The sequence below is a fragment of the Phragmites australis genome, chromosome 6, assembly GCF_958298935.1.
Source record: "Phragmites australis chromosome 6, lpPhrAust1.1, whole genome shotgun sequence".
Lineage (NCBI taxonomy): Eukaryota > Viridiplantae > Streptophyta > Magnoliopsida > Poales > Poaceae > Phragmites > Phragmites australis.
In genome coordinates this window covers 13,633,853-13,659,824 of record NC_084926.1, presented here as the reverse complement: position 1 = coordinate 13,659,824, position 25,972 = coordinate 13,633,853, and the positions used below count along the sequence as shown (strand labels likewise).

Below are 25,972 nucleotides of genomic sequence, written 5' to 3'. Positions count from 1 at the left end.
CCGCTGCTTCCGCCTTCGCTCTGGCTGCTGCCAGCTCCGCCGCTGCCAGCCTCGACGCCCTTGCCGCCGCCGCAGCGGTCTCTGCCGCCGCTCGCTCGCGTTCCTCTGCCGCGGCAAGTTCGGCCTCCTGCCGACGCCGCGTGCTCGAGGCGACCGAGCGCTGAGACTGCCCTGCGGACATGACGCGCTACCCGGGGGCTGCTGCGTGGGGAGAGGGCTGCTTCAGACGAGCTGCTGCTCGTCTGCGCAGAGGGAGAGAAGTGAGCAGGAGCGGCCGGAGCTGCTGCTGCTCCCAGCTGGGGCTGTTGCGCGGCTGGGAAAGGAGGTGAGCAGGAGATGCTCAGGCTACAGAATACTACGGCTCTAATACCACTTGTTAGTCGCTGAATTCTTACTCTCATCGAGAGAGGATGACACTAGGAGTTAGGGCAATTTTTTTCTTTATTTCTCACACAAATGCCATACCAACCTGAGGGGTTGGGGATACATATTTATAGGCTGCTAGCCAGCCAAGCATATGCTAAGATGCTGTCCTAGATGCTAAGCATATGCTAAGATGCTGTCCTAGATGCTGTACTAGCTGTCCTAGATGCTAAGATGCTGTCCTAGATACTAAGATGCTGTCCTAGCTGTCCTAGATGCTAAGATGCTGTCCTAGATGCTGTCCTAGCTGTCCTAGATGCTAAGATGCTATCCTAGATGCTAAGATGCTGTCCTAGATGCTGTCCTAGCTGTCCTAGATGCTAAGATGCTGTCCTAGATGCTGTCCTAGCTGTCCTAGATGCTAAGATGCTGTCCTAGATGCTAAGATGCTGTCCTAGCTGTCCTAGATGCTAAGATGCTGTCCTAGATGTTAAGATGCTGTCCTGGATGCTGTAGCCCTAGAAAGGATCACAAAGACCAGCTAAGGACCACAAAGACTTATCCCATCATTCGCGCGCGTGCATGTCCTTCCTCGCACGCCATTGAAGCGGTCACCCTTTAGTTGGCGACATGCCAATGAGGAATTTCTAGAAAGATTTCGCACAACAGACAGGAAGCCGTCGCTGCCGCTCGTGCACTGGCTCGTCACTGCGACAACAGACAAGGTCGAGCCGAGGCTGTCGACTGTCGAGCGGACGCGCGCGGGGCCTTCCAAATGCCGTGCCGTCGTGCGAGGCTGTCGCTGGTTGCTCTGCGGAGCACCTGCCACTGCGGATCTCATCAGATCGGGGTGGATCACTGGCTCGGCTCGCGCTTCCACCGAGCGACGAACAATGCCTTCAAGACCAGAGCCTCCTCCGCCGAACCCAACCCAACCCAACCCAACCCGATCCACCCCACCCCAGTCGGACCCCACACCTCCGTCGCTGGTAGTGGTAGCTTTCCGCAGGTCATCCATCCCACCAAACGCCCAATATTTTCTGGAAAGGAAAAGGCGCGATTTTTAGACAAGAAAAAGGGTCGCGTAGTCGTAGAAGAGGAGAGGGGACGAATGCCCGGCTATAAAAACCGCTCCACCCCCCGCTCGCTCACCAGCTCTCCACCAAGAGCTGACACCACCACTACCACCTAACGACGACTGATTTGCAACGCGTCGTGCGCTACCACGTTGAGTTGAGGGCCTTCGGTTCTCGCATCCCAGATCTGCCGGGTCCTTCGATCGGTCGCGCAAGGTCGGTGACCTCTGTTCTTGTCGTTCCTGGCTCTGGATGGTTGTCCTCTGTTTGGTCTGCGTGCGCCGCGTGGTTTTTGAGGCGTTTCGATGATGTGTTGGGGTGAATTGACGCGTGCGGGGGTGTGGGTGCAGATGAAGATCACGGTGCGTGGGTCTGTGATGGTGTACCCGGCGACGGAGACGCCGCGGCGGCGTCTGTGGAACTCCGGGCCCGACCTGGTCGTGCCGCGGTTCCACACGCCCAGTGTCTACTTCTTCCGGCGGAAGGACCAGGACGGGAAGGACCTGGTGGGCGCGGACGGGAGCTTCTTCGACGGGGAGCGGATGCGGCGCGCACTGGCGGAGGCGCTGGTGCCGTTCTACCCCATGGCGGGGCGGCTGGCGCGCGACGAGGACGGGCGGGTGGAGATCGACTGCAACGCGGCCGGGGTGCTCTTCCAGGAGGCCGACGCGCCCGACGCCACGGTCGACGACTTCGGCGACTTCGCGCCCACCATGGAGCTCAAGCGCCTCATCCCCGCCGTCGAGTACACCAACGACATCTCCGCCTTCCCGCTCCTGGTGCTCCAGGTAACCATCAATCAACCTCACTTCTCAGCTGCTGCATTTCGCTAGGATTTTGACTTGCGAAGGGTCGAAGCATAGTAATGCGGTTGCGTCAGGAGATCGATTTGAGTTGGACCGAGCCGCTAGTGCCCAACGTACGTCTCGGTCAGCATAGGCAGACGCGTCGTGGTTGTGGACTTGTCTCGGTTGGCGCATATGGGCGTGCCGACGGAGCACGGGCGGACGCGGACGCCGATGGATGGGGCGTGGAGACAGGCTGACGTTGCCTGATTTATAGTTTTCCTGGGTAGTGCGCCGCTGTAACTGTGCGAGTGCCGTGGCCGTAGCGCTCTCGGTTGTCCTGGCCGTATCGTAAGGTGTTGAACGAACCTTCCTACCGACAGCAACGGAAAAAAAATATCGATGCTCCTTTTACGAAGGAGATCGTGAAAACAGAGAGCGTCAATTGGATCCTCCCTTGTTGTTCTAAAAACGTACTATTATTCTTACACACTTCCTAATCTTCAAGAGCTTGAAATCGCATGTTTGATTTCAGCGATTGTGTGAACGCTGTCGAGTTTAGGAGAGGGGTTAGGGTTCGGGATTTCAAGTTTCACCGGTGACTCCAGGGTTACAGAGAAGCTAGGGTGGCAGTCGGACCGACAGTGGGTTGCGGCATGGCGATGCGGCGGGTGGCAAGCGGGGTTGGTGACGGGAAGCTCGAAAATAGATTGGCTAGTGAGGGAGGGACGATGGTGGCGAATCCGATGGCGGGAGAGCCACTGGAGACAATCGGAGGCTGATGGGGCGGGGGAGCGCCATGGGAGTGAGAGCTGTTGTGCAGCGGACCGTGAGAGGGGATAAGGTTGTCGGAAGGAGAAAGAAAGAAGGATAACTGTCGAATCTTTATTAGATGATTGAGATTGATTGTTAAAAAAAAAACAATCATCTGATAAATAGCCTCACTCTTATTCTTATTCGTGGACATGATATCTTGAGTCGCTTTTCGTTAGTCTTTGTGGAAATCGAGAATTCGTAGGTTACTGATGGTAGCAACAGAATGCCAAAAATGAATCAGGCGATTTCTACCTTGAGTTACCTCGCACACAGTCGCAATCCATTACTGGTGTCGTTAGGCGGAACTGTGGCAGCCTTGTGCCTTCAGAACGAAACTGTTGTGACAGCAGTCACCACCTTGAGTATGAACGTATGACCTGCGGCTATGGTGTGTTCTGGCTTGCTTTGTTTATACAGAGGCTTCACCCAGTTGTCATTTCGTAGACCTTCACTTTCTTTCAGCTCATGGACAATTACCTGTCACCTAATCCCTTTTATAACTAGTGCACATGATGGCATCTTCTGAAGCATGGTTTCGAACCAATTCCTTGTTATTTGTTAAGGTAGCCAGATCATAATCATGTGCAACCTTGCACCTCATCCCCTGGTGTGACTCAGCAACGACATAGACGAGTAGCGTGGGTTCCTCGTTTCGTCAAACAGCGAAATGTGGTTGCTTGGTAACTGATCTCTCTTCGCTTGGGATACACATTACATGCTTGTTCAAAGAAAATGACAGCCTAACAAGAGTGCCAGTGTGTGTGTGTGTGTGTGTGTGTGTGTGTGTATCGGTTCTCTTGGCTTGTATAGTAGCTATCGTCTTTGGTCCATACTTAGCTGTAGATCCATGATTACATGGCCACTTCAATTATTGTGAGGAAACATCAAGTGAGGTGCTGTATACAATCCAGATTGTCTAGAATTGTTTCGGGGATGGGTATGCAATAAGCCAACATTATATTGGTCTTCAACCTAAAGTCCAAAACTGTTATTCGATGGAACGTGCCTTCCTCGTGATTTGACTGGAGTTGCAAGGTGCCGAAATTAATTCATCTAGTCCATTCAGATTTGGTACGATGATGGTGGTAGTTAGAGATTCTTTCTGATATGGCAAAATCGACTAGAAAATCAGTAGTGATACTCCACAGAACGTGTCAGTGCTTAGTTTGTCACTTGTCAGCCACTCAGCCTCCGTTTTTTTTTAAGAAAAGAAATATCATCAGCCTCCTATCTGAAGTCATGAGCCGCAATCTCATCTTGTGTTCTTAATTTGATTTGATAAAGTTTGGATCTTGGTCCGTGGAGTATAACGTTATGATCTTGCTCCACGGATTCACAAAGTTAAAGCAGCTGCTTAGTTAAAAAAAATGAAGTAACTTCTGAGCCTAACTCGATTCGCGCGCTTTTGCTCCAGGTGACCCACTTCAAGTGCGGTGGCGTGGCGCTCGGCGTGGGCATGCAGCACCACGTCGCCGACGGCTTCTCCGGCCTGCACTTCATCAACTCGTGGGCGGACCTCTGCCGCGGCGTCCCGATCGCCGTCATGCCCTTCATCGACCGCACCCTCCTCCGCGCGCGCGACCCGCCGATCCCGTCCTTCCCGCACGTCGAGTACCAGCCCGCGCCCGCCATGCTGTCCTCGGAGCCGCCACAGGCCCTCACGGCCAAGCCGGCGACGCCGCCCACCGCCGTGGCCATCTTCAGGCTCACCCGTGCCGACCTCGGCCGCCTCCGTTCCCAGCTGCCCAGCGGCGAGGGCGCGCCGCGGTTCAGCACGTACGCGGTGCTGGCCGCGCACGTGTGGCGGTGCGCGTCCCTGGCGCGCGGCCTTCCCGCGGACCAGCCCACCAAGATGTACTGCGCCACGGACGGGCGGCAGCGGCTGCAGCCGCCGCTCCCCGAGGGCTACTTCGGCAACGTGATCTTCACGGCCACGCCGCTGGCCGATGCCGGCACTGTGACGGCTGGGGTGGCGGAGGGCGCGGCCGTGATCCAGGCGGCGCTGGACCGGATGGACGACGGCTACTGCCGGTCGGCGCTGGACTACCTGGAACTGCAGCCGGACCTGTCGGCGCTGGTCCGCGGCGCGCACACGTTCCGGTGCCCCAACCTGGGGCTCACCAGCTGGGTGCGCCTCCCCATCCACGACGCCGACTTCGGGTGGGGGCGGCCGGTGTTCATGGGCCCCGGCGGCATCGCCTACGAGGGGCTCGCGTTCGTGCTCCCGAGCTCCAACCGCGACGGCAGCCTGTCGGTGGCCATCTCGCTGCAGGCCGAGCACATGGAGAAGTTCCGCAAGCTCATCTTCGACTTCTGATTTCATTTCTCCACAGAAATTAATACACGCAGCAGAAAAGAAGCAAATCGATAGGGCAAGGGTGAATTCACAGCATAGATGGCAGCAAGATTCTTTGATTTGCACACGTAGTTCCTGCACATTTTTCATTCCTGCGGCCCGCCCCCTTTGTGCGGGATCGATGTACACGTTTGTGCCGTATTTAAGAGACTGAACAATTGTATGATGAATAATTTAATCCATACAATTCCGATCGATTAATAATCCATACAACTAAAGATGAGAACAATTGTACGATTAATCAATGTCCCTTTTATTGCTATTTGTTATCTCCGAGTTATTCGATTTGCATGCAGGCAGTGATATGCCTCACAAGTAAAGAGCTAGAGATTGATCAGTTCGACAGTAAAAACGAAACAAGCTAGAAATCCTGACTTAGTTCGCAACAGATAGAACATTTTTTGCAAATATCTTGCGGAATCACTACGTTCCAAAATCCAAACGAGGCCCTGGATAGTTTGGATTGAGAAGCGTGCCGTGTACATCGAATAGGGTCACACCAACAGAATGCATTGCATCTCGTTGTCTTCGAATAGGGACATCTCCTCTTCTTCTATGAACAGTTGCAACGACCAACAAAGGGTCGCAGAAGTCCGCTTTCGTCAAGGCCCGGAGCGCATGCGTGGACAACGTGACAAGGAGGGAGAGGAGGGTTAGGTTCAGCTCCAGCGCCAGTGCTGAACAGGATAAGCAGGTCAGGCGCGGGCTAGGCTCTCCTCGTGGCCTCGTGGAAGGTGTGGTCGCTGACCCCTCCCAAGCTTTTAAGGGCGTGTTTGGTAGCTGGACGGGGGCCGGCAGGCTCACCGCATGTAGAGACATGATATTTGGTTATCTGGATGGCTTACTCGGCTAGCTCATCTGATACAAAATTACTGTTACAGTTTGTTTTTTAAACAGATTTCATCTATGTTACTCTCGAGCCAGACTGCGCTAATGATATGATTAGCATATAATTAGTAAATATTAACTCACATTGGTGCTTTTAAAATTAGATTAAGTTTTAATATGATAAATTAATATCATAGAGTGTATTTATATAAAATAAACATCATATTAATACTTACTTTTTTTATTTCAATCCTATACAACATCTATTTACATGAGTAATCAAACAAAATATATTCCCAATCAAACTGAACACATACAGTTAACCAAATAAATAATATAATTCAATTTAAATCTTATGTGACACCTATTTATATAGGTAACCAAACAAAATCTATTTTCAATCACATTGAACACATACATTTAACCAAATAAATAATACTATATATACTTAGTCAAACTCAAATGAGGTTAGCTCATTAGATACAAACCAGGCTAAATCATGACCCTAAAGAGACGCGACGCGAGAAGACGCGAACGAACACTCCCGGTTCAGATGGTTGGTGTGCATCTGGTTGCGAGTACGTGATGGCGAATGGGCTCCACGAGGCTTCTAGTTTTCTCCGTGCGATGGCCACGGCCCACGAGTCTACTGCGACGAAATAGGGGCAAGTGTGGTGGCAACGTGTGCCTTATGGCCAGTTCGCCTAGGACTGTTGCCTGCTCTGCCGTGCTGAGGTAGGTGGAACAGAGCCTCGCGGCCGTGGCTCAGTCAAACACGATTGCCGTCGACGTCGACTCCACCAAACGCCACCTAGTACTGAGAAAGGGCATCCGTGCGTTCACTGGGGTTCCGCTGCCCGCACGCTCTAGACGGATCCGTATCCGCTCATATCAATGTCAGTGTGGATCTAACTTTACGTGTCAGCGATAACATGTGATATCAGAGGATCTTCGTCCGTTCTAGATTGGTCCGTATTTGTAAGTCATGCTCACATGCAGCTATTCTTTTATTTGGTTGTCTGTATTATTTAGTTTGGTTGAGAAAAAACAGATCGAATTTGATTATTTATATGAAAATACGTTGCATGAATAAAAATGAATAAATAAGTATTACCATTTTAGAAAAAATCCATTTTACGTTCTATACTCCTGTACTCCTTAGTTTATCTTATTAATCATTTATATTATTTGAAACCACCTAATAAATACTAATCACCCACTAACAATATCATTAGTTAGGCATTGCTTGTATTTAGTGAGCCTAATTTTGCAAAAAACCTTGAGAGATCTTTTACGTCTCCGGATGTAGGCTAGGATGGCATACAGACAATCAAACATCTGCTACCTGTATCTTACGGGACATACTAAGCTATATGCACGTAGTTAAACGCACTCGTAAGCTGCAAAAGGTTTCAATTGAACTTTGCGGCATCGGGCAATGAAAACGCTTGTTCGAAATATCTGCGCCTAATTAACGGCGAGCTGGCAAAAATTGTAGAGGACTAGTCTCGCGTGAATTCACAGTTTGTTTTCGAGAACTATTTCCATTCAGTTTGCACTATGTAGAAAGAATCGAATGTCTAGTTGTCGCATAACCGTTCTGGAATGCATAATGCTGGGCAGGGCTGTACACAACGGTTTGGCACAAACCATTCATGCATGTTTTCACTGTTCACTGTGGTATAAGCATGTGACGTGACAAATCATTTTTACATTCACGTGTAGCTCAAACTTAGGCATCCAACGGTTACGGTTTTTTAAGAGGGTATACACTATATACTACTTCACATTCACATTACACATATACACGCTATGGAATGGATTAAAAGGTATGAGACCTTCAGTACGCAGAAGCACATAGTACTATTGAACATACGAGAAACGCGTAGTACTATTGAACACATACGCGTGTGTATCCTAATCTAACTTAAACTAATCTCAGATATTACTGAGTAAATACCCCAGTGACACTCGAGTGTCAATCCTTGAGATCTAACTCAGGCGGATAGGTTGAACACTCCCAGCACTATCATCAAGTCATTCACGGTTTTGACAAACCGTGGTTGAACACCCTAGATATCATTCCACATCTAGAATAAGATGTGAAAATCAAACTACTAATCCTAGCATCACTCTAAGGTATCTATCTCAACATGATCCATCCAAACCATCCCCCACAATATATAAAACAGTTTATGGGTATAGTACGAAATAAACCACAGTCCTAGCAATTCCACAACACACGATCAAGCGCTGCAATCAACATCAAACGAACACAATCAGCCAGTTCCATCATTGTGAAGCATATAAAGAGCTAGCAAAATTTGGTAGCGCACGAACTCATCTAGCTGGAGCTAGCGAAACGTCTATGTCATAGTACAGAGCTAGCAGAATTTAGGAGCGCACAAACTCGTCCAGCTGCAGCTAGCGAAACATCTATGTCATGATATAGTATGGTGTGATTTTCATCGATATGCGTTGATCAACTAATTATTTAGAATTATAATCCAACTTTAAGTAATTAATAAGGCAACCTCTTTGTTCGAAAAAAAGAAGTCGAACTGTTTTTGTCGAATTCCACCGAGGCCTAAAGTGAACCCCACCTACTCCGGAGAACACGAAACACCCATTTCAATACATCCATCCGAATGCGAGTTATCTCGTGCCTGCCAGGCTGCTCCTCCCCCGCATCCGAAAGCTAACCGCGAACGCAAAACCCCTCTCCGCCCCCATGGCTGCTCTCCTCCGCACGGCGGCCGCCCTCGCGCCCCGACCCCAGTCGGTCCCGCTTGCCCGGGAGCCGCGACGGCCGTGCGCGTCGCTGCTCGCCTGCTCCCGCCGCGGGCCGGCGTGCGCGCGGCCGCTTCGGGCGAGTCTGCTGCCGGCTCCGCGCGTCCTCGGCCGCGCCGCTGGCCGGCTGCGGCGCCTGGGCGCCACCGAGGCCGACGAGGCCGCCCAGACGGCGACGCAGGTGAGGGGTCGTTCTGGCCGTAGCTCCTGTAACTTTCTGTTGTTCCCTCGTATGACTGTATCTGACGGACGGTTAATTCAGTCTGTGAAGAATAGCTCATTGATTTCTGATGTCGTTAGTGTACCTGATGAAATTGAAATAACAAAGTTGAATTTGGAATAACATAATATTGTTCATTCGGAGAATTCACAGGGTTTCGTATTCTTATCTGTTAAGTGATGATATCATCTGCAACTGCATTGCATTAACATCTGAGCACGAATCATTTGCCCTTACCTTTTTTAATACATATTCGCAGTTACTTGTTAGGCAGCTGGCTTTTTCAGAGTTCATACAGTTTTTTTTTTTTTAATATTGAAGCTGTCCTTTTTTTCTCCTATGTTTCGATTAGGTGGTTGTATATACATGCGTACTGTGATTTGAGGGGAATGGGCGGAACCTTCATTTCTGACTTGTTTTATGTTCAGTTGGAAACCTGTTGATATATGATATTCTTTACGTTTTTTGGGTGGTATGGAAGTTCCGAGTTGCCTTCTTTAATGGCCTCGTAGACAGATCTTGGTTAGACATCATTAGTGAATAAAAGGTCAAATTTCACCCCTAGGTGGTCCTGAAGAAAATCCTGATTTGGCAATGTAGGACAAATGCGATAATTAAATTAGTTAGCCTTGTTATCCACACTACTTTTTTTTTTCAATGGAGACACACTAAAGTTCTTGTTATGTGGATTTATGATTCATATACAATATATACTAGTCGGTTTCTAAATTCATACTCACTACAATCTAGATGTAAATTTTATTACGCTTGATCAATGTTTAGAGTGATTATTCAATAGGAATATTGCACAGAATGGCTTGCTGGAAGTGTCCAAAGTTTCGCTACTATGGAAGTACTGAATATCCGTTTGGTAAACTAGGGTGGAAAATTATATCGGAAAACCTTGGAAAACTAGGTTGGAAAACCACACTGGTGCTGCACCTTTATTTATTGGAACTTACCAGTACTTGCAAGAATATTGGTCAAGTAACTCTGCCACTCTGATATTGTGATGTCATTTTAGCTGTGCCCGCTTGCATGCCTTTGTGCTTGTGCGCATTCATGAAGATTCCAGTATAAAGACCACCTGTGTTTGGTCCCTAGAGTACAGCAAAATGTGCAATTTAGTTGCTTGAGGACATTGATTTGTTGCATTTCTGTAAAAATGCTACCTACTTCTTTGTTTTCACATTTTCCAATTTTTAGCGGATTTTTGGATTTTAAAATTTACAGAGGGAAGTGAGCTGATTTGCACAGCACATTGTACAATAGTTAAATTGCAGTCTGTACTCTACTACAGGGATGCAATCTTTTTAATACCTTACCACTTTTCACAGATTCCATGGCAGCAACATAACTTAAAAAGCATATTTTCTTATATTTGAGGTGGTATATTTCTGTAAAGAGTTGTGTACAAGAACATTGTCATACTCATACCAATCACTACAAGATGGCATTGGTGTAACAAGATCTTGCTTCACTGTGAATGCTTGTGTAGAAGCTATAGCAGTTGATTTTATAGCCATCATATTGACATCCTTGCACAGATAGTTTGTCTGTTGAATACTTGGGTTTTTACTTATGATCAAATTGTTTGATGCTGCAGGAGGATTCAGAAACTGAAGTTACTGGAGATAGTGCTGCAGATGATGGTGCTGCGGGCACAGATCCCTCTGTTCTCGTGACAGCACTTCAGTCATACAAAGAAGCTCTGATTAATGATGATGAAGCAAAAATTGCTGAGATAGAGGCCTTTTTACTTTCTATCGAGGATGAGAAAAATTCTCTTGTGAACAAAATTACTGTTTTAGATGCAGAACTGGCAACTCAACGAGAACGTATCTTGAGGATAAGTGCTGACTTTGATAATTTCAGGAAGAGGACAGAAAGTGAGAAGCTTAATATGATGACAAATGTGCAAGGGGAAGTTGTAGAGAGCTTGTTGCCTGTTCTTGACAACTTTGAAAGAGCGAAAACGCAAATAAAGGTGGAAACAGAGGAACAGAAGAAAATAAATAATAGCTACCAGAGCATTTATAAGCAATTTATTGAGATTCTGAATTCATTGGGTGTTGAAGGTGTCGAAACTGTTGGCAAACCATTTGATCCTATGGTAAGCTAGTATTAGCAACACATCCTTTAGATATATCTTAAGATTGTCATATTCCACTTAAAGTTTTCTTGTTACATTGCATATCCATTCTTACATTTCTGGATAATAGTTCAGTGGAAGCAGGTGGTAGAGGCTATCAACTGTTTGAATTTTGCTACAAAAGGCTAAATGTTATAGGTTTATTTATTCTATTTTAGGATTTGCAAAGTAAAGTTTTCTTTAAAAATGATTCTTTTTGCACCATCTGCTTCAGCTTCACGAGGCTATTATGAGAGAAGAATCAGTGGAGTACGAAGAGGGGATCATCATCCAGGAATTCCGAAAGGGTTTCAAACTTGGGGAAAGACTACTACGCCCAGCAATGGTCAAGGTGTCTGCGGGACCAGGCCCTGAAAAATCCGGAGATGAGGACCCTACTGAGGTTGAAGATAGTGTAGCACCTTCGAAAGTTGAAGATAGTGAAGATGATGGCTTTGACGATGGAGGTGATACCGAGTAACGGAGCTTAATTCGTCGTCGGATCACAGTGATGGCATTGGGATCTCATTCCTTTGCTTTCTTTCAGATATATAATTTCTGAATCAACAAGAAAAAGGCCCAGAATTTTTGATGCTTTTCTGGAGTGTGCCAAGCAGGTAATAGGATAGTACCTACCAATTGTTAAAGATCTAGAGTTAGATATTTGTCCCCTTAAATGTGCCTTCCGTCCTGCTGCTGATATGGAGTGTTGGTATAGTCTCAAAATCTCTGTTTTCCTCTGGCCGGGATTGTTGTTAATTTGTTGCAGCGAGGGATTTTCTTGGTTCATTCGTGGAACAACATGACATTGTGGCACAGTAAATTGGTTCAGATTTATGATTAATCCTGCAGTATTTGAATCTCTGCCCAAGATATTCGCTGCAACATTTGATTCCTTCCACAGGTTTATTTTGTGGCTGGCTGGAATGACGCTGCATAGCCATAGACTGATATGAGAAGTTTGAATTATAATTGGACGCAGCAAGCGCGCAGCTTGTTAATCGAATAACCTCAGTACGTTTCGATTTGGAACGCCGAGCCAATGCATGGAGTGTATGTTGGGCGACTGTGCATGATGCAGGCCTGATGATCAACAGTAAGCTATATGTAGAACCAGACTACAGAAGTTTTATAATTGACGCATGCTATGGGAATATTTTTCTTCGGCTCGTGGTTTTGGGATCTAAATCCCTATGATTTAATATATAATTGAACTAATCTTAGAAATACCTAGCCCAATCCTTCTCTCTCAAACAGGACAACATTGGTTGTGAAATCTCTCCGAAAGCTGTCGGTTATGCAATGGAAGATCGAAACACCAACTGTAGCAAGCAGGAAAAGCTTGTGCCCATGCTGTCCTTGACCAAATTCCTCGATGCTTCACACCAAAGTACCACAAGACAGTAGATCTACAAGAGAAATTAGATCTTAGAAGGACGAAATCTGAAGAAATTCGACCAAAGAAAATGCTGTAAAACCTGAAACCACGTAACAAGAGAAGAGCACAAACCCATCAAAACCCAGCCCACGCTAAACATCTGCCAGCCCAAGTCCCAAGAGCACGTGGGTATTTGCCTATCTCGGCCCAGCCCGGCTCACCCTAGCCACTCTCAAGAGGGCCCACCACGCGCTCTATAAAAGCAAAACCGCCAGCCGCTAGGGTTCCTCTCGTTCGCCGGCTTCGCCCCGTAGGTACACCCGCCCGCCTCCTCCCCCGCTTCCCTCGGCTCCCTCGTCTGCGCATTTCTCATTCATGTTGCGGCGTCTTTCGTTGCCGCGATCTGTGAAATCTTAGCGAGCGTAGTCCATACATGGGCTGGGTGGATTTGATGCGTATGCCAGTTAGCGATTATGTTTGCTAGAAGGTTTGCCAGATCTCTGTGTGTTTCTGTTTTGTGCTTAGCTGAATCGCCTGTTGATTGTGCTGACAAGAGAATCCCTTTTAGTTTTGCTCTTGTTTCCGTTCAGCACTTGGTTGGATTTATATTCCAGTAGTGCAAGGGCGCCTCTGCTATGTTCAGTAGGTTAATCAGTAGCGGATTTTTTTCTTAATACCAGAGCCACTTCATTGTCAAACATTTGCTGATGGTTGATCTCATGCGTTTTAAATGTTCCTTCGTAGTTTTTGAATTGGCAGGCTCGTGTTCGAGTTTAGGTTGTTTTTTTATCTGTTTATATGAAAGTTTAGTTTACGGTATCAGCTGCTACCGCTACGAGAATAGTTACATTTCCCTAGACCTCGAGTTATTTATACCTGAGTGAAGCAAGGGCCCATCAGAAACTCAGAGTTGATGTTTAAGTCCTTTTTCATATCATTAACTGGTGGACATAGCATGTGGTTATATTGATACACTTGATCAGCAGTTTTTTTTGTATTTGAATAGGCTTTGTTATGGATGACTTGATGTTCTTCAGTAGTGTTGTGCTAGTTTTTAGTCCTCTAGTATTTTGCATCTTATTCGATTTTTTTCTTTTTGTTTCCTAAATGTCTCTTTTGCTTACCCCTTCTGGCCAGGTAAGCAGGTCGTCCTATTGAGAAGCTCCAATGGCACCTAAAGGTATTCAAATTCATTTGGTTTTCTTTTTTGTCTGAACCTCAATGTTTTATATATGTGTTCTTTCAATTCATGTAAGTATTATTTTAGATGATTTGCTGTCTTGAACTAGTACTGCAGTAGCAGCATGAATTTGACGATCACCAGCATAGCTTCATCACCAGTGTACTTTATTTTGATGTTGTAATTGTACATTCATACTACTGAAAACAGAACATGATTCTCTTTACTGTTTGTTTTATGCTTCTGGCAATGTGCTTGAAATTGTAGTGCACTCTGTTTCTTTATCGCTTGCAGAATGCTGATTAATGTATTTCTTAGTTGGAGATGCTTGTGCTCTTCTGAACTGACCCCTCTTGTCTACTATTTTAAAATTGTCTAGCTCCCCCAAAGAAGGCTGATAGCAAGGCTCAAGCCTTGAAGGTTGCAAAGGCGGTTAAGTCTGGGGCGACCAAGAGAAAGGCCAAGAAGATCCGCACATCTGTGACATTTCACCGGCCAAAGACTCTCAAGAAGCCGAGAGACCCAAAGTACCCAAGAGTCAGTGCACCTGGGAGGAATAAGCTTGATCAGTACCAAATCCTTAAGTACCCACTTACGACTGAATCTGCGATGAAGAAGATCGAGGATAACAACACCCTTGTCTTCATCGTCGACCTCAAGGCAGACAAAAAGATGATCAAGGCAGCTGTCAAGAAGATGTATGACATCCAGGCAAAGAAAGTCAACACTCTGATCAGGTAAACATCCGACTTGCATCGTTTGAGCCATGGAAGCCCAATTGCTGCATCTTGGTTGATAATCTGAGCAATTTCTTGTTACACAGGCCTGATGGGAAGAAGAAGGCATATGTCAAGCTTACACCAGACTATGACGCGCTTGATGTGGCCAACAAGATTGGCATCATCTAAACTTCGTGGTTTGTTGTGTGGTGTTGCTGTTTGGACAGAACCGCATAGCTAAGCTTAATTATCCTTTTTCTGCTTGTGAACTGGTCCCAAAGATGGAAATTTGCAATGTTCAAGTTCTGCATTTGAATTCTGTCGTTGGGTGTATGATGATATGTCACTACCTTGCATTCTTGCAGATTCATTTCAGCGTTGTCAATAGTATTTAGCAACGACTTGTCATTTCATGATTTCCTGCACGAGTTTACTGGGAGTCTGGGACTCTACTCGGTAGAGTACCATTGGAACAACTAAGTTCGAACTGTAAAAAGGACGACATTTCAACACTTGATGGGCTGATTTATAGTAAACGGCAACTCCGTGCTGTGTACTGGTAGTTTGGTTTTGTGTTCTCGATAGTTTGGAGTGCTGAACTATGAATACTTGTTGAACTGCTGGTGCAGCGTACTAGTTTTTCCTAGTTAATGTGTTAGATGGAATGACTGTAGTAACCGCGGAATTGATCTTGTTAGTCTTTTAGATTATGATTGCTTTTGCTGTTAGGACTAGAATTTATAATTAGAATAAAAAACAAATAGAACCTTAGTCTGTCTTCAATCAGGTTTCGGTAATAAACCAGTTCACGCAAACAGCTGCCATATCGAGGAGAAGTAACATGCTGCAGCCGCCGGCCCCGCAGCTACTGCTTGTGCCGTCGCTTGCTCGCTTCCGTCGCGTCTTCTCTGCACCCCCCGCCCGCCCGCAAACCCCTGGTGCCTGTGCCTACGCCCATCGCCTGTTGGTCGTCTTCCAGCCTGCGACAGCCGACACTGGCCACCGCTAGATCTACGCGAGAGGAACCCTTGCCGTTGGCAGGACGAGTGACTTGCTGGTCATATTTTTAGTTTTTTATCAAAATATAATAATACAAGATACTATTTTATTGATTTAATTGCAATAAATACAATGATACAATTAGATCGTAAATCAAATAGATAACTTAAGATATAATATTATTTAAAGTATGCTAACAAAAATATATTTACTCTAACTAATCAGAATAGACCATATTAGCAAGGATAAAACTCATTCATAATATAAATATCCCCATTCATCACTTTTCTCATAATAATATTTCCTCTAAATAATAATCCTATCTAACTTACTCACTCTCTAACTAAACACCTAACCTACCTCCCATCTAAGAATAGATGGAATTTTTCCATCGGTGAATGTGTCCATCTGGATCCTTCTTTAGATAAATAATTTTGCTTATCTTCGTCTGTATCTCTGGCACTAGAGATTACAGTGTTGAGGCGTGGTGGAGAAGCCACATGAGCGTCTACAAGATAAAGAAACGTGGTTTTGGTAGGAGAGAGTACCGACGGGTGAGACATATAGATTATAACGATGGAAAAGAGAGAAAAAAAACTGATTATGTTAGTATCTTCAAATACTATCTAAGACGATAATATTCTATTCAATATCCTTTAACCAACCAAACACTATATATATATATTAATAAAGTAAATATGTGATACATAGTTAATCCTACGTAATTTGGAATGACATGACCAGACTCATTTGAAGTTTGTTTGCTATAGCTTCCAAATCAGTTTTTAAATAGAATCAGTGGAAATTCTACTAAATAATACTTTATAGCTTTCAACTCATATAGTGATTTTTTAAAATGAACTAAATATGTTGAAAAATTTAAAAAACCCAATTTATCATAATTGACTTTTTAAAAACATTTCCTCTTAATATTCTATTCAATATCCTTTAACCAACCAAACACTATATATATATATATTAAAAAAGTAAATATGTGATACATAGTTAATCCTACATAATTTGGAATGACATGACCAGACTCAATTGGAGTTTGTTTGCTAGAGCTTCCAAACTAGCTTTTAAATAGAATCAGCAAAAATTCGTCAAATAATAGTTTATAACTTTCAACTCATACAGTGATTTTTTAAATGAACTAAATATGTTGAAAAATAAAAAAAAACCAACTTATCATAATTTTCTTTTCAAAAGCATTTTCTCCTTAAAATTTACCATTGAGTTTCAACCACCAAATCGTTTTCCTCGTATAATTACTTCAGTCTCTACCAAACAGGGCTCTCCGATTCCCAGTCCCAGATCGGCTCTCCCGTCCCGTCCCAAAGCTTCACCGCTCCAAAACCCATTGCTGCAAACCGTCGAACACCTCGCCCGCTAAAACTCTAACGCCTCGACCCCGAGTCTGCGCCCCCGTGAAATGGTCTCCATTGCAGCCGCGGCGGCGGCCGTGGGTGTGCTGCTGCCGTTCCCGTTCTACTATGCGCTGTGGATCCACCCGCAGCGGTGGATGGACCTGTGCGGCCGCGGCGCCGATCCTTGCCGCCGCATGGCGCAGGTCTCTCACGCCATCAAGGCACTCCAGCTCCTCGCGCTCGCCTCCGTCGCGTCCTTCTCCTGGCCCCCGCCGCTCTACTGCCCCCTCCTCCTCGCCGTCGGCCAATACCTCAACTTCAAGTGAGTAATCGATTCGGCCCACTCCTGTCTCTCCGCGTGCTGTTTTTCGCTACCCAGAGACACCTTACATGATCCGTTAATCGGCGTCAATTTCGCGTCCCTGGTCAATTCGTGTTGGTCGTTGACTCAGAATCCTGGGGTTACACAACAGCTTCAGGATTTTTTTTAGGAATATGGCAGGAGTACTGCCTTTCATTACAGCTTCAGGGTTTTAGATGTGCATGTTACTGATAATCTCTACAACGTTCTTTTCCTTGACCTAATTACAAATTGTTAAGATGCATGCCTACCTAATGTTTGTGGTTTACTGTGGGTGAATTAAGTTGGGTGCATTCTATTTCTATGGTTGATATGGTCGTCAGGTTTGTTAGCTGTAGGAATTGGAGGTCACTGGTTTGGAGGAAATTGTTATTACTTCAGTCTATTCTTGCAAGTCTTAATGCTTTTGTCGATTTAGTGTGACAGAATTGCTTCAGGCAATGTAACACTGGTATATGTGATTAGGAAACTAGGGACAAAAAAAAAGAGTTAGGGAAGTGACTTAGGCAAAACGCTCAGGAAGATAATGGTAAACAACTATCATGCTCTCCTATTTACCATTCATGAATTTAGTTGGTTAGCTTTGTCCAGGTAAGCACAATGGCATCACACACTCTGATAGGCTAAGTGTTATAACAAACCCCCCCCCCCCCCCCCCCCCCCAATGTTTTCATGCTCTGTGAAGAAAGGAAAACAGAATTTCTAGCAATGTTTGCTAATGTAATGCCATCTCTTGGAGTTGATCTTCTTGTGTTCAAGTTATTTTCAGGGGTTTGCATTGTGGTGCTATCTTTCGTAGCTAAGTTTTTGTCATTAAACTTTGTCTATGTTAAACGGTTGCAAAGCCTTGAAAATATTGTACGTGTCATGATATACAACCACGGCAGTTGACAAGTCATATTAGCTGTAAGACACCACATACTTTTCAATTCACTGCTGTAACTGATGAAAGCAACTTGGGTCTTTGCATGCTCAAGGATAATCTAGTCGCATATGTCTCCCATAAGGAGATTAATGACCACTGATCTATGACAATGGCGCAAGTTCTGGGGTATGTGAGCATCACGTCCATTCATTTCTCAGTGATTTCGTTACATGTGGAAATCACTGCCCTGGAGTTTAAGTAGTCACTTCTGATTTAGTAAAATGGAAAATAGTGGATAGCATACAGGCAAAATCACATCCTTTGCTGTTGCAGTTCAAATGGCATGCTGTGCTTTTCTTGTAATCTATTCTGTTTGGTGGAAGTTAATGGTTAGGATTGGATTTTGGAGGTCTTCTACTCTCCTCCTTGTCAACTGACCGATAGGAAAAGAAAGTTAAGGCGCTATTACCCTGCTAGATGTAAATGCCAGAGCTGCTGGATAGGTCTAGTCATCTCGGTCTGTCAAGACAACAGAATTAGATGGGTTGCTAGTGGTAACGAAAGGTGAAACAGATTTTCAGCCAAGCAGCTAGTTGAACAATGACGAACAAGTGTAATTGCAAATCTCGATTTTGAACTACTACGGCAGAGGATCCTGATCCCATACAGGCAATATTTAATGCTACTCTTTATGTTTGTTCTATTGCATATGCATTATATTTTGTCGTTTCCAGTAACACTTCTACCAACATGGGAATAGTAGTAGAGCGTTGCCTTGTTATTTTCTTCTGTACTAGTGTGAGAGAGTTCATAAGGCATGCAGGCTCTAAAGTTTGTTTGTATTCTGGTTTATGTGTGATGGCTTTTGGTAGCAGCTTATTCTTTTATATTCTTAGACTTTAATCAATTAGCACTCGTCAAAGTCGTCATGTTGGACCCTAAGACAAAGATGTGACCAAAGTTCCCAAGCTTTAAACAATCGCTACACTGTGCTCAATATTAATCCATCACACCACATAAAGGAACATAAAGGACGTGCATTCAATTACTCCTGTTGCTGAGATATTTGATCTTTGTGCAGGGTGTACCAGTTGCTTGGTGAATCTGGCACCTACTACGGCGCCCGATTTGGAAAGAAGATCCCTTGGGTGACAGAGTTCCCCTTTGGTTATATTAAGGACCCGCAGTATGTTGGTAGTATGCTTAGTCTTGTCGCTCTGCTGTGCTGGGTTCCCTTCCCGTATGTGCTTCTGTGGTGTCTTGGCTACGTTTTCATGATTTGGGTGGAAAGCAAGGAAGATCCTGCCACTCGTGCTAAGCCGCTCTCCTGATTATCTATTTGCTGCAGCAGATGATTCTAAGTTTATCTTCCTTAGTAGTTCCTTGAGATGTCTCGGTGACAAACACATAAACTTGCTTTTATCAATTTTGGTGGTGAATGTTTGCTGAAATGTTATATGCATGGATTTTTCGCCATGTATCAGAATACTGTGCTGCCCTCCATTCTTCAGTAATTCTGTCATTCAACAAATATCTGAAATGTTATATCTGATACTCAAAAGTTTGATGCATCATGCATGCCTGCAGTCAGTGAGCTACCCATTCGCGTTTCAAAGTACCTAACCACACAGCGAAACTACTGGATGCATGATCGTCTCGTCTCCTTCGGAGGATGCGCTTGGTCCTGGAGTGCTGCTTGGAGGCGTGGGCGTGTTCTCGTGCGGCCCGCCGCCTCCGAGGAATTAATCCGATCCATCTCATCCACCCGGGTCGCGCAGTTTGATTCCATCGATCTCGGAATGTTTTGGACTGCACCCTTACGCGCCACGTTAAGTCCGCACCTGGGAGTTGGCGTCCTCCTCGGACTCGGACGCCAAATCGGTACTATGCTAGGACTCGGGCGATGCCCGACGTGGTCGACATAAACATGGGAGCACTACCGCTTCCGGGCCGTAGCTACATACTACGATACACGATCGTCTGGTCGCCACCGTAGGCTTGCCACGCGCGTAACCATGGCGCGCTTCGCTGCTGCCCGCGGCCACGAACTCAGGTACACCTACGACAACGACCGTGACGGCCGCAGCAGCTTTCGGATCGGGCTCACCGCCATGCCCTGCCCCGGCGTTGTGCTCCGCTTCAACGCCGTCATTGATTGCACCCTCGGCGAGGACCCCATGCCTCCGGTCACCATCGACTTCCTCAAGAACCTGGCGGCGGAGCTGCAGCCGGTGGCCGCGGGCCCGCAGAGCGACGGCGGCAGCAGCGACGCCGCCCCACGCTCCCAGGTGGCCGGCCACTTCACGTGCGACAGCGGCGACTTCATCCTCTCCAGCCAGCTCCAGCGGGTGGAGGAGATGGTCACGGCCGCCGGCCTGCCCGGGGAGTGCGCGCCCAGCGTGGAGGGATTCTGCAGCCTATCAGCCCGTAGCGCCACCAACACGTTCTGGAAGGCGGTGACGATCACGGTGGAGGCGGGCGCGCCGGGAAGCCTCGTCGACGACGACGACGAGGAAGAGGTGGTGCCGGCCGGTGCGGCAATCGGAGAATGTCCCATATGCTACATGATTTACCTGGTTGGCGGCGCCACGTCCGTGAAGCTGCCGTGCAGTCACACATTCCACCGCAAGTGCCTGGATCGCTGGACTTCCGTGCGCCCGACGTGCCCCTACTGCCTCGCGCCGGTGCCTGAGGAGCTTCACTACTTGGACGAGGAGGACGACATCTCCGGTTTGGACGCCTCGGCCTCTGAGCAGCCTTCTTCGACTTGGAGCCGCATTTGCAGAACAGCGGTGATCGTACTATTCATACTTGCATATGTCATCCTTTTGACGAGGATTTGGTAGACTAGTTTCACGCATGCTGTAGGTTGAAATATTGCACGCCTGCACCGGAGTGTCCATGGATCATCTGAGGAAAAGTATCCATGGATTGTATCATTTTCTATTTGCCCTTTGCCTTGTATTAGGTCGAGATGTCCATTTGGACCATAAAATAAAGATAGGAGTCTCACTTTGGGCACTGTATTCTAGCGCATAATTTCATTAGAGCATTAAAAAGATGTTGCGCGTTCAGTTACTTCTCTTGTAGAAATATTGGATTTCGTCAAGTCAGGGTGCACGTTCAGTTACTCCTCTTGAGTCTGTAGTACTATGGTTCCGGCGTTCTGTGAGAGAATTGGGTGGTCTCCACTCCCTGATTCGGCGCTTTCGCCCCGGCGCGCGCGTCGGACGAGGAGGGCCATAGCACAGCACCCGCGCGCGCGGAGCACGGGTTGAGCAACGAGCAAGTCTGCGCGCGCTGCAGCTCGGCGACGTACAACCCGCCCGTGGTGCGCGGCCCGGCGCGCGGCAGACTGTGCCGGAAGAAAGAAACGCCACGAGTGGCACGACCGTTCGAGGAGGACGGTAGCGACGGAGACCGACTTCTCCGGCCTCAGACGAGGAGATCACGGTTTTCTTCTGGAATCTGGACTGCTGCACTGGCACCGCTCGCACGGGCTTTCATCGGTGTACAAGGGCCGGTGCTTACATCAGCGTACCAGAGCTCAATGCAATCTGCTATTCTACTCTTCCACGCCTTTTATTGGGCTCATGCGATTCGATAAGTTGATACTTTTTGGATGGACAGCAAATTCAGAATTCCAATTTTGGCGCAACTATGGAATGTAAGTACGGATATTTGAAGTATGATTCTAGCGTGTCCAAATTGTAATACAACCAAAATTATTGATTAATTTTATCAGCAGCAACATTCTCTAAGACTGTTCCAAACATGAAATGGAAAACAACCATATCATCTCACATTGTCCATTAGTTGAAACTCAAGGTTCAGGTAACAAGTCAGTGCTAATATCCATTGAACTCAGTACTTGTTTTCACCAAATAGTTGAGACAGAATCCCGTCCTCGAATCACTATCGTCACATGCAAAACCTACGCACATGCTGCGCGAGAAAAAGAAACGGCTGAAGAAGGAAAAATTAAGTTCTGGCATACAACGGGGTAAACCAGATACTGTTGATGGGAGTGGACACGTCTGCAGTAACTGGATATACAGACATTTGCGTATTGCAGAATTGCTTGTCAGGTTTAGCGACGGCGTCTCTTATCATAATCGTTGTCTTCATCAGAGTCACCCTTCTCCCGAAATCTAGGATTCTTCTCCTGTAAATAAACCATGGAGTACTATGTAAATATTTGAGGTCCGAGCAGGAACGCTAAACCATGGAGTACAGGACATTGGATGATAAGAAGCAACAGGCACTGATACCACTGGATCAGAGTCAGGTACTCTCCCGGACCCCTCTGGTGCAGACTGATCATCATTCCGGTAGCGTTTCCGTTGGTAATCTGGAGAGAACCATATTATGTCAGATTGAATAAAAAAACACAAAAAGAATAAGTATGAGCTGTGCTACCTCCTCTGTCATTCCTGTAAGAATCTCCATATCCTCTCTTCCTCTCACCTCTCTCATCTGCATATTACAACAAAAAATGGAAATATTTATGTAAATAACTACATACACTCTGGTTCAACGTACCTAAAAAAGAATACAATGAGTAAATCTACTTAAATTGCTAGGACTGGCCAACTAATAATCCGATTGATTGCAAATATGCTGCAAAGGATTGAATCATCAAACGCCCCAGCATATGGAAGTATGCAACAACACATTTCCAAAGAGTGTATTTGCACAACACTACAACATATCTGGCAATAAAAAAGAAGAAAGAAAAGTAAAATTGTTCAACTAGTGAATGTCACTAGGATAAACGTGAGACTGGACTATGTAAAGAATGCTATGTACAGGTAAGATGGAGGAAAGCAGTTAAATTGTTCCAGTGATTCCAGTAAACATTTCATGTTGAATCAACCAAAGTTCTTACTATATTAATGCAGGCCCCTAAGAATGCAACTAAAGTAATGATAGATGTCACACATAAAATTTAAATGCATGCAAAGGTTGTGGTTAGCACATAATCCTAATAACATCAAACCTACATGGAGGTGGTGCATTCGGTTGAAAAGATCCACCATAGTCGACCAATTCTCTCTGTGCTTCTAGCTCCTTCTGAACCATCTTACCATAACCGCCTCTTCGTTTGATTCATTAAGGAAGCCTGGGAACTCCAGAGCAAAGTTGTACAAATGAAGACAACATGTAAAGGCATACCATTTTAAATTTGCACAAATAATCAGCATTCAGAATATTGTGGGTTTTCTATGTTCTATAGTATGAGTGCTACAGCCCACATCAGAATGCATAAAACTGTATTTAACAGTATCAAAGGATATCAGGATCATAATCTGTACGGTACTCATCTCTGACCTATGTAACAAACAAACAATATCAGCATGAAGCATGTAGAGGGCCATATAGACATATACATTGCTCAAGTAGAGTAAGACCAAGGCAATACTTGCCCACCACTCCGTCCACGGCCCCATTGCCTGCCTTCTTCAAAGCCCCAATCAAAATCAACACGGATTGGACGATCGTCAAGCATTGTTCCGCTAATATATTTGACTGCATCTTCAGCATCCTCCCTAGAATAGTACCTGGAAAGAGAGGATGAAAAGGGATAGGCGTAAGCATGACCATAACAGGAAGTTATACAGAGTACAACACAGCTGGCTCAAACAGTCAAACCAAACAGATGGTGTATTCTCAACAGATCATTTGAACAGCACAGTTATGCAATATGTGCGCACCAGAAAACTCCAGTTATATAACCATATGATGCAAATATTGACTCAATGAATGAGTTACTTCTAGGAACCCAACTCCTGGACAGTGAGTTTATCTAGAACAAGGCATACTGAAGTACTGGCACTGCTCCCAACAAAACAGTTTACACCACCACATTCAATACACCATGCTTCTGTTCCAGAAAATATTCCATGATTTACATCATGATTATAGAACGACACTCACGAATTACATCAAACTAAGCATGGAAACCGAAAGATAGAACCTTTGCAAGTTAGCCACATACTCCAGCCTTTACCAGTCTAACAAAATTCAGTACACATAATGCCATATTCCTCACCATAACCCTTTCACCATCGAGCATCAACATGATTGCAACAATTCAATCAAATCCAGAGGCACGACTACAAATACATTGGAACATAGTAGAGATAAATATCATTCCCAAGGAACTCACATTCCCTCCTTCTGGAAAAAGGACTCACATCCCAGCAGAGTGCCACAAGAACTAGACTACATAAAAAAAAAATTCTCGAATAGCCACCAAAAAACACTAGCTTGACATAACATATGATTAAATCCCAGTCCCCAAAACAATCAATTAATTAAACCACATCATAACCGTACGGTGCACAAGTGAACACTGCATCAAAACAAAGTACATAAAAATAACCAAACAATGAAAAGGTAAATAAGTAATAACCAATATTTTTGGATACCAAGGACACAATATTACAGTATTTACCCCCGAAGACCTTCACCTGAGCTCCACCAAAGCTATCGCAACATCCTATTCTTTTTCACACTGAGATAGCACACTTCACTGTCCTTGTTCTATAACATTCACAAGTTCCTGGCAGGACCAAAATTCCAGGAGGCACTGATGCACATCGCAACTCACAAGTGGATCTCTCACATCACCACACAATTAACGAATAGAATCAATGCACAAACAGAATTAGAAAGCCATAAATCTACATAGCGTCCAATTGCATCAAACTGCGCCCCCACAGAACAATCGGGACAATTTTCCCTTCTAATAAAACTGGGCCGAGGCCTTTGATCCGTAAATGGTATCAAACTACCGCACCGATTCCAGTCATCCAACACAAGAACAGCGACGAAAGGAAACGCAAGGTATCAAGGCAGGGAAGAAGCGCGCACAGTATGAAGCAGAAGCCGCAGGGGGTCTTGGAGTTCTTGTCGAGCCCCATGATGATCTTCTTGATCTCGCCGGCGCGGGAGAAGAGCTCGTAGGCCTGCTCCTCCGTGGTGTAGAAGGACATGTTCCCCATGTACAACGTCATCGACGCCTGCAGCGCCGCCTCGTACTCCTCCTGCGTCCCGGGGAACCGCCGGTCCCTGTACGCCGACAGCTTGTTCGGGTCCTGAAAGCGGAAAGGCCGCCGGCGCCGCGAGCCGCATGAGCATGGGGGTGAGGGGAATCGGATGCTTGTTGCTTGGTTAGGGTTTCGGGGATCCGTACCTTGAAGAGGGACGCCATTGGTGCGGCGGCCGCGAGTGCTAGGTCGACCTCGGCGTTCAGGATTTTGGCTTGACTGAAGGACTGGAAAATGTGCCTGCTGCCGAAGCCCGAACGGAACAGAAATACAGAATAGTGAAGGAAAGGGGGCGAGTAAAGTTCCCCTGTTTCCACGAGATTTACCGAGACTTCGAGGACCTGTTTGGAATGTATAAATTTTATAAACTTTATTGAGATTTGCGTGTACATGATTCGAGAAAAAACAATCATATTCAAAATGGACCCTTAGTGAACAACTTCACATAGAATCCTTTATGCACCACTTTCATAGAACCATGTGGCTCGACTCCTGTGGTTCATGATTGAACCCCATCAAAATGCTTTAACTTTTTTCATGTTAAACTATTTTTAACAGATGCTTAAAAATATATCTCCTATAATATTATTATAGCATCCATAATATTATTACAATATTATCTATTTTTTTAACCTTCAACAACTACCTTATTTTCTACTTTCCATTACTCTCCTCCTCTCCTTGAA

The 25,972-nt window shown here is 45.8% G+C and overlaps 6 protein-coding genes across 7 annotated transcripts; 5 read left to right on the top strand and 1 right to left on the bottom strand.

The window, feature by feature from the left end:
* The first annotated feature begins 1,486 nt into the window (after positions 1-1,486).
* LOC133921784 (hydroxycinnamoyltransferase 2-like) lies at positions 1,487-5,637 on the top strand. The gene is made up of 3 exons (XM_062366810.1): positions 1,487-1,655; positions 1,790-2,227; positions 4,455-5,637. The coding sequence occupies exons 2-3, from the start codon at positions 1,790-1,792 to the stop codon at positions 5,355-5,357; spliced, it is 1,341 nt and encodes a 446-aa protein (XP_062222794.1). The 5' UTR covers positions 1,487-1,655; the 3' UTR covers positions 5,358-5,637.
* A 3,200-nt stretch (positions 5,638-8,837) lies between these two features.
* LOC133921783 (uncharacterized) lies at positions 8,838-12,229 on the top strand. 2 transcript variants are annotated; one of them, XM_062366809.1, is made up of 4 exons: positions 8,838-9,195; positions 10,844-11,347; positions 11,601-11,858; positions 11,923-12,229. In XM_062366809.1, the coding sequence occupies exons 1-3, from the start codon at positions 8,956-8,958 to the stop codon at positions 11,844-11,846; spliced, it is 990 nt and encodes a 329-aa protein (XP_062222793.1). In that variant the 5' UTR covers positions 8,838-8,955; the 3' UTR covers positions 11,847-11,858; positions 11,923-12,229. The 2 variants fall into 2 exon arrangements, with proteins under 2 accessions (XP_062222793.1, XP_062222792.1); XM_062366808.1 differs by having other exon boundaries at positions 10,841-11,347.
* Positions 12,230-12,969: 740 nt separating this feature from the next.
* Positions 12,970-14,961, top strand: LOC133921782 (large ribosomal subunit protein uL23-like). The gene is made up of 4 exons (XM_062366807.1): positions 12,970-13,057; positions 13,881-13,923; positions 14,303-14,660; positions 14,747-14,961. The coding sequence occupies exons 2-4, from the start codon at positions 13,911-13,913 to the stop codon at positions 14,829-14,831; spliced, it is 456 nt and encodes a 151-aa protein (XP_062222791.1). The 5' UTR covers positions 12,970-13,057; positions 13,881-13,910; the 3' UTR covers positions 14,832-14,961.
* A 1,964-nt stretch (positions 14,962-16,925) lies between these two features.
* LOC133920477 (phosphatidyl-N-methylethanolamine N-methyltransferase) lies at positions 16,926-19,770 on the top strand. Its single transcript, XM_062365093.1, has 2 exons — positions 16,926-17,330; positions 19,316-19,770. Exons 1-2 carry the CDS (start codon positions 17,074-17,076, stop codon positions 19,563-19,565), a joined length of 507 nt encoding a protein of 168 aa, XP_062221077.1. The 5' UTR covers positions 16,926-17,073; the 3' UTR covers positions 19,566-19,770.
* A 441-nt stretch (positions 19,771-20,211) lies between these two features.
* LOC133922976 (uncharacterized) lies at positions 20,212-21,080 on the top strand. Its single transcript, XM_062368472.1, has one exon. The coding sequence runs from the start codon at positions 20,250-20,252 to the stop codon at positions 21,078-21,080; it is 831 nt and encodes a 276-aa protein (XP_062224456.1). The 5' UTR covers positions 20,212-20,249.
* Positions 21,081-22,027: 947 nt separating this feature from the next.
* LOC133921781 (nuclear cap-binding protein subunit 2-like) lies at positions 22,028-25,582 on the bottom strand. The gene is made up of 8 exons (XM_062366806.1): positions 25,433-25,582; positions 25,111-25,334; positions 23,657-23,795; positions 23,532-23,565; positions 23,238-23,336; positions 22,654-22,710; positions 22,506-22,585; positions 22,028-22,399 (listed from the first exon to the last, which is right to left on the bottom strand). Exons 1-8 carry the CDS (start codon positions 25,448-25,450, stop codon positions 22,325-22,327), a joined length of 726 nt encoding a protein of 241 aa, XP_062222790.1. The 5' UTR covers positions 25,451-25,582; the 3' UTR covers positions 22,028-22,324.
* Between the last annotated feature and the right edge of the window lie 390 nt (positions 25,583-25,972).